Source organism: Centruroides sculpturatus, unplaced genomic scaffold (genome assembly GCF_000671375.1).
Source record: "Centruroides sculpturatus isolate CEXI.00-Female unplaced genomic scaffold, Cexi_2.0 scaffold220, whole genome shotgun sequence".
Classification (NCBI taxonomy): domain Eukaryota; kingdom Metazoa; phylum Arthropoda; class Arachnida; order Scorpiones; family Buthidae; genus Centruroides; species Centruroides sculpturatus.
In genome coordinates, this window is record NW_019384540.1 from 820900 (window position 1) to 828728 (window position 7829).

General features: G+C 30.6%; 1 protein-coding gene across 1 annotated transcript; it reads right to left on the reverse strand.

Moving 5' to 3' along the window:
* Positions 1-2778: 2778 nt before the first annotated feature.
* On the reverse strand, positions 2779-6640 carry LOC111623374 (heparan sulfate glucosamine 3-O-sulfotransferase 3B1-like). The gene is made up of 2 exons (XM_023365925.1): positions 5911-6640; positions 2779-3397 (listed from the first exon to the last, which is right to left on the reverse strand). The coding sequence occupies exons 1-2, from the start codon at positions 6357-6359 to the stop codon at positions 2779-2781; spliced, it is 1068 nt and encodes a 355-aa protein (XP_023221693.1). The 5' UTR covers positions 6360-6640.
* Positions 6641-7829: the final 1189 nt, after the last annotated feature.

The following is a 7829-nucleotide window of genomic DNA, read 5'->3' on the forward strand; positions in this document are numbered from 1 at the left end:
GAATCCGGGTCAAACGTCTATATCTGTGTCTAGGTGACAACATTCTCTCTTTTAATTCTCTATTGATGCTTATATGATCTCGAATTCTTATAACTTTTAAAAAATAAATAGAATTTTATTATCTTAAATTGATTTAAAGCTAAAAATCAAGCAATAAAACGTAAAAAAAACTTTAAAATTACAGTAAAAAACGGAAAAAAAAATCGTTAAATCCGTTTTACACAATATTAAATTATAAAAAATTAATAAAAAGTAAATAAATATTAAAGAAAAAATATTCTTAAATTATATTTTTCGTTTATTTACATATTATTTTATATTTTAAATATTTAAAAATTCGCTTTAAATATATTGGCTTTAGCTGTAGGCAAAACTTTGTTTTATAATTAATTAATTAATTATATAAATTAATAATTTTCTAAGAAAATTTGTAATTTTTTTCCCCTCCCTAAAAAAATTCTCTTCATTTTATTAAATAATCTTCTCAATTTTATGTTATTTGTTGCCTTTAATGATACACCCAATTCCTAACTTGCAATTACTTAAGTGATTCTTTCTTAATTATCCAATTAAAGTTACCTTTTGGGGTTAAGAGCTGTACTTTAATAGCCATTAAGTGTTTTTATTTTATTGCTTTGCTCTTTCCCTCTTCCTCTCAATCGATGCTTATAATCTTCTATGAGCATTTTTCCTTTCTTCGATGGCATGAACACAGATTTTATTCACAGATTGGATTTTTTTAATGAGTTATTTGTGCTCTTGGGTATTATTGAACAAATAAAAACATATGACAATTTCATTATTGAGTTTTTTTTTGAAGTGTTCATTCATTAATATTTAAAGAAGAACAGAGTAACTTTAGGGTTTAACATCCTTTTTAGTTTTTAAGGTTTGTCTTCTTTAGTGTTTGAAGAAGGAAATAATTTTAGGGCTTAAAATGTTCAGTAGAAGTTAATTTTAGAGCTTAAAGTGTTCTTCAGTGAAGAGTCAATTTTGGAGCTTGAAACATTGTTTCATGTATTTAGAGAAAATAATTTTAACATTTAAAATATTTTTCGATATTTATATGAGATTTTAGGGATTACTTTCATTACCTGAAAAATAAAATAATAATAATAATTACAGGGCTTAAAGCCAGGGAGGGATTTGCATATAAGCTAAACCAGCTTTAGCTTGAGGTCTGGCATTATGAGTCTATCTATAGCTTAGGGCCTCATATTTTTACATATATCGTTATTTGGTAGTGGGGAAGGGCCTGTTATAACTTAGTCTAAGTCCAACAAGTCTGCCCTGCTGAAAGGATTATCAGCATTTAAGATCATTTTAAAACTTAAAATATTCTTTCAGTAATTTGAGAGAATAAGAATTAATTTTAGGGTTTTATATGTATTTTCTGCACTTAAAATATAATAGAACAGTTACAGGATTTGATATTTAGAATAATTTTAGACCTTACTAAATTCTCCATTAATTAGAGAATTTCGTGTTTAACGTATACTCAAGGCTGGACTTAGACTTGTTGAGGCCCTTATCTATAATACACACCAGTCCTTTTCCTCTACCAAAAAATGCATGTAAAAGTGTGAGGCCCTAAGCTAAAGACTCTTAAAGCGAGGCCCTAAATTTCAGCTGGTTTATCACGCGCCCAAATCTCGCACATTCTTTATTAATCAAACACTAAAACACAACTTATTCTTTACGTTAAAAAACAGTAAATTATACATAAAATAAATTAATTAAAGGGGTGTTCAACTTAAACAGAGCACGATCAAACACGAGAGGCCGCGCGTTATACAGTAGCGAGTCGATCAATTTCCATCAGTAAAGCCAACCTCTATAATTAAATCATTAAAGAAGGTGTTCAATAAAGTTTTTACTGTACTTTAATTGCTGTAATAGGGTGGAAGGTTGCACGGACAGATAAGCGAAGTCATAAAGGTGCAGAGGGAGATTTCGTTATGCAACAGTAATTCGCCCATTTGTACACATAATGATCAATGAGCAAGAATCGCAGATAACTAAAATCCCAGTTGACATGAACTGACACATCTATTTTGTCTGATATTGGCAAATGACACTGGACCAAGTCATTTGACAGATGAGGCCATTGTTCTCTAGAGACACTGGACACAGTCGAGTGAAGTCTGGGATTTTTAAAATGTTTGATTCATTTTATTATTATTATTATTATTATTTATTAAAACTTTCGTTTAAAAAAACGATAAAATGATTTTCTTTTAATTTACTTAGAATTATTCTGTTAAACTTAATTATAATTTAGATAATTGTGTTTATGTTTTAATGCTTTTTTTCGTATTTTTGCGTGCTTAAATTTCTTTAAAAAATTAATTAATTAATAATTTAATTAGTTTTATAAATGTTTTAAATGATTAATTTGTTATTTTACTTTTTTTTCTCTCTCTCTCTTTTAAAAAATTGTTTGTGTTTGCTGTAATTTTTAATTTAAAACACTTGAAAAATAATTACTGCCGAACCTCTGAACAACGGCCACTGAGAGAAAATGCCGTTGTTTGGAGGTTATAGATTGTATGAATTACATAAAGAAACGTCCGTCGTTTAGAGGTGTCCGTTATTAGAGGTCTGTCCGTATTTTATGAAGTATTAAAGAAAATATTTGATTAATAATTCATAAAATACGTTTAAATTTAAGTAACAAAAGAAACAAACAAAATGATTACATAAAACTTAAAATTTTTAAAACTTTCTTTAAATTTCTTTACATATCAATTATTATTTATTTATTTATTTATTATTTTTTTAAGGCCATTCAAAATTACGGCCTACTATTTGATAAAATTTTACATTAAAAGGTCTATAAAAGTCTCTTAATCTCTGAATGGTAGAAGAAGATATGGTAGGATGGGTCCTGCCTTTAGTTTTACCTAAACAATGAGGATTACCATTACCCTCGGACTTCTTCAAACAAGGGAACCCCTTAGTTTCATTAAAATAAAAATGTTTATCGCTGATAATTCTTTTAATATCTAAAAAATCTTGAACACGTGCCATCTCGCCCGCGGGATCATTAATTAGATTCTCCCCGCTTACAAAGTGTATCTGCCTCAATGTAAAGAATCTCAGCCACCAATCTAAATATCGAGCGTACACTCCCAGTCGTATGGCACTCCACGTGGTGTCAACTAATCCTGTTGAAGCATTCAGTAATGCTAGTGTATCGAAAGTTCCAGTATCCTGTTTCTTACTGGCCGTCTGCGTGTAGTCGGAAATAGCTCTTGTGACAGGATCGCGAACAACAACTAACAGTTTAACGTTGGGTGACATTGCATGAATTCTCTCAGGTACCTCTTTAGTTATGAAATAGCTGGGAGTCTTCTCCATGGTGATCTGTGTGGCCAATGTTGGTGGCATCTGTTGCCTAGAATAGAACATAAGAAAAAAAAAAGATTATACTTTTCAGTGTTAATTTCGCCTTCTGTGGGGTTGAGGGTTGCTTGTAAATCTTTTATCTATTTTTAAGTTAAAACAAAGGAAAGGGAAGAAGCCACGCTCGTTTGCTTCTACTGAAAAATCCCATTGTTTTAATAAATAGAGATCTTATTCGTTACCTCTAGCGGGAATGTCGAAAGCTTTACCATTCTTTTAACGAGTAAAATAATTAGAATGCCTCTTTATTAACAGAAATAACACTAATTTAAGGGGATAGTAGCCCCCTGACATTATTAGGAGAGCCCTGACTCTAGATGATATTGTAATTTTTAAAAAGTCATCATTAAATTCCATATTAACTAAAGTAATAGTTAAAACTAACCTAGTCAATAGTCTGTACACTTGTGTATACACTTTCAACATTAGCCTAGACAGAGTTAAATAGGGCCTCGCTTCATCCCCAAAAAGATTTAACATGAATTATCTGATGGAGAATTTAGGGCCTCTAATAAATCCTTTCATACGTTACACTCATCATTCATCCTCCTCCTTCATCCTCCTCCTCTTACTTTTTCCTGTACTTAATATAGAGATAAGTAAAGATGACCTCCCTTAAAATAAATCTAATCAAATTAAACTATAACCTTAATAAAAAAAACCAACACTTAAATACATTTGAAAACTTATTTCCAGTAACGACAACATTATAAATTTAACAGATAAGAAGATAATAGAAGATTTTCAAAAAATTCTAGAGATACTCAAAGTGAATTATTTTCAAGAAAAGCCCCAGAGAAATAAAAATAGAGGGGGGTGAAAGAAGTTCCTTACAAAAACACAATTCTTTTTTTGCTCTCTCTCTCTCTCTCTCTCTCTCTCTCTCCTTCTTCTCCTTCTTCTAAGAACGAACCTTACAAAACAAGCAAGTTTTGGACCAAGCGAGAGAAGGAAAAATAGAAAAATCTAGCGACTTGTATCGACCCAACTTGCCTCCCTTTACTAACACAAAATGGGAATGCCAGTCGCACATAATGTTGCATTTTATCTAATTTCTTTCTTTATTTCTTTGCCACATTATTTATTACACAAATAATTTAATTTCTTCCCTACAATTTTCTTTATTTTTTATTTTTTAAATAATACACTTTAAATTCTTTGAAAAACCATGAGCTAAAAAGCAGTTTTTCATTGCTTGCTTTATTAAGAAACAGGCATTCACACTTTAAAATTTCCTATATATTAAATCAATGGGCATTTTAAAGTTTGATTGCCTATTTATCAGGCATTGAAGTGCCTATTATTACAAGCACTTCACAGTTTTACTGCCTATTTATCAAGAATTAAACCTATAAAGTGCTTATAATATTATCTATTATAGGCATTTTATAACTTCAATGCTTATTCACAAAAAACTAAGCGTATAAAGTGCTTAAAAGAGTACTTATTATAAATACTTCACACTTTCAGTGCCTATTTATTAAAAGTGAAGCTTGTAATGTGCCTATAACAGTACCTATTATAGGCATTTCACAATTTTATTGCCTATTTATCAGAAATTAAGTCTGTAAAGTGTCTGTAACAGTAACTATTATAATCATTTCAGTTTAAAAAGTCATTTTTATTGCTATTTATTAAAAATTAGGTATTTCTTTGCTTTATTTTACAAGAAAATAATTATATTTATTTATTTTTTCTAATTGATTATTCTTAAAGGAGATTAAATATTTGCTTAAAAAGTATTTTTAAACTTCAGGATCAATTTTTAATTATAAAAACATAAAATATTGATGTTATACAATTATTTTATATAGCAGAATAAGATAGGAAATTCATTAAAAAAAAAATTGATTTAAATGTTGAAAAATTGATAAATTAATTGAAAATTTTAGGAAATAAGTCAGTTAATTTTATTTTAAAATTGTTTTTATACAAGATAATTAATTAATTTTACTTATTTTTTAATGTTTTACTATAAAAATCTGAATAAGGTATCTAAATTTAGTACAGCACAGCAATCTAACTTGCTGAATTTAGATCATTTTTACAGTTATTTGGCAGTAAAAATGTGTGTAAAAACTTTATAAATGTTTAAAAATTAATAATTATTATTCATTAATTAATTAACTTTATTTATTTCTTGCATTTTTTTTTACTATAAAACTCCATTTTAAAGTANAAAATACGCAAAAATAGTAAAGATTGAGCGTAATATGTAACGTGGTAAAGATAGTAACACTTAAAAGACGTGTAAAATGATAAAGATCGAGGCTTATAACACGAAAAATTGACGCAAAAATAGTAAAGATTGAGCGTAATATGTAACGTGGTAAAGATAGTAACACTTAAAAGACGTGTAAAATGAAAAAGATCGAGGCTTATAAGACGATAAATGGTAAAAAAATAAAGCTTATGACAAGTAGGAAGAACACGTAAAATGATAAAGTTTAAGCCGTGAACACAGGGAAAAAACTTGTAAAATCACAGTAAAAATACGACATTTACCTGTACCATTCCATCCCACGGCGATAATACCTATCAAAGAAATGAATTTCAGGACCGGGCGCTCTTACGTCAGGATGCAAACGTAAGAATTCCAAAAGGGCTCGAGTACCGCACTTCTTAACACCAATAATTAAAGCTTGAGGAAGTTTCCTTAAAGGATAACCGGATGCCGAATAAGTTCTGTTAATAACCTTCCTATCATTTTCTTCTAAGCTGTTTGCTTCGATCCTTTCTTTAATTCTTCTCGGAAGCCAACTACGGATAACATAATCGGCGTGTTTGGTCGGCATCTTGCGATGCTTCGAAGGATCTTGAGGAGGCTTGGAAGATTCTAAAGGTGCGTTACAGCAAAAATAGATGTACCAGCTGTAGGACAGTAGGAGAGAGCACGTTAGCGTTAGAAGAGCTAAAGTATTTGGTACACTACGCTTGGAGACACGCCTCTCCATGTCTTTTTACATGCGCCTCATGTTGTGGAGGTTCACACCTATCCGTACCTAAGGCAACAATCATCGCTCATATTTTTGACAATATTTTTTTTTTTTTGTGTTTTTTTTATGACCACGGCCTCCTCCTCCGCTGTTTCATCGCTGCATTTTTCTTATCCGTAGAATCCCAGGAATGTATTTTATCCCGACGGACATTTTGCACGTATCCTGATAGATGCTGGGTGTAATTTTCTGTAGGAGAACGGATCGCTCAGTTGCCAGCTGTACGAAGTTAACCTTACAGATAGCGTTCGATCAATAAGGGTCGGCGGCCGAACGGCGCACGGCTAAGATAGCGGCGCCTCTAGTGGCGGGAAGTGGAAACCGAAATGACTCAATCGCCTGCCGGTTGATCTTAAATGATACTTCTATCTAATTTGTCAATTATATTATTAACGTTAATTATTTTAAAAGAAGTTTTTTCGAGCTTAAATCTTTTAATAATTTTATAATTTTTATTTATTTATTTATTTTTTTTAAAAATTTGATTTATAGATATATCCCATAATCCTAATGCGACTTGTATNAAAATAGAAGAGAAGAGAAAGAGCTTCAACAACAACAGAAAATGAGAATAGAAAATATTACCAAAAAAAAAAAGAAGTAAAATTATTTACTTAGAACCGTCGATAATGTATTTAAATAATTATAAAAGATAGCAAAATATTAATAATATTCGGGCTCTTATCGCGATTTAAAATTTGTCCCAACTTTCAAAGGAAACTAAAGACCAATTGAGCACCTTCAGCACTCAATCAGTACGCATTAAAATTTTAAATGAAACTACCATTTGAGAGAAATCCACTTAAGGCGATAAACTGATATGCAGATGAGTAGTAGCTTTATACCAAAGAGAATAAAAGAGACGATGGTCTGAGGCAAATGATAAATTTAAATAATTCTATTAATAATTTCGGGTTTGTAGCTTTGAATGGAAGATAAAATTGATATAAAAGAGTAAAAGAGAGAGAGAGAGAAAGCAATAGAAGTAAAGAATGCCATAATGATTTTTATTTATCTTCCTCCAGGGAATTGACGGTAAAAAAAACAAGCAAAAAACATTGGTACAGGTAGTGGAACGGTCACGAACAGAATTAAATCTACAAAATGCGTCAGGAACGTTAATGTTGTGATGGTTGGATTGTGATAATGTCATCGAATGGCCTGACAGTAAACGAACGACCGAAGGATAGTTGGACATTGTCTGTGCTCAGGTCTATGTAATTTGAGTACGCCTTTCCTGACACGCATCAAGTAAGACTTGTACTAATTCTCTTACTGGAACCGAAGCTACGGCTGAGACAAGAAAGTAAATAATGAAAGACAAATAGAAATGCGGTAATTCGGAAATCACTCTATTGGAAGGAAACATCTCAATTTATGAAGTGGAATAGTTTCAAAAAGAATATGTGAGAAATTTTATAATCAAAT

Coding starts and splice junctions, on each gene's coding strand:
- LOC111623374 (XM_023365925.1), bottom strand. CDS start 6,359: ATGGAGAGGCGTGTCTCCAAGCGTAGTGTACCAAATACTTTAGCTCTT. Junction 3,398..5,910: donor CGTGGGATGGAATGGTACAG/GTAAATGTCGTA, acceptor GTTCTATTCTAG/GCAACAGATGCCACCAACAT.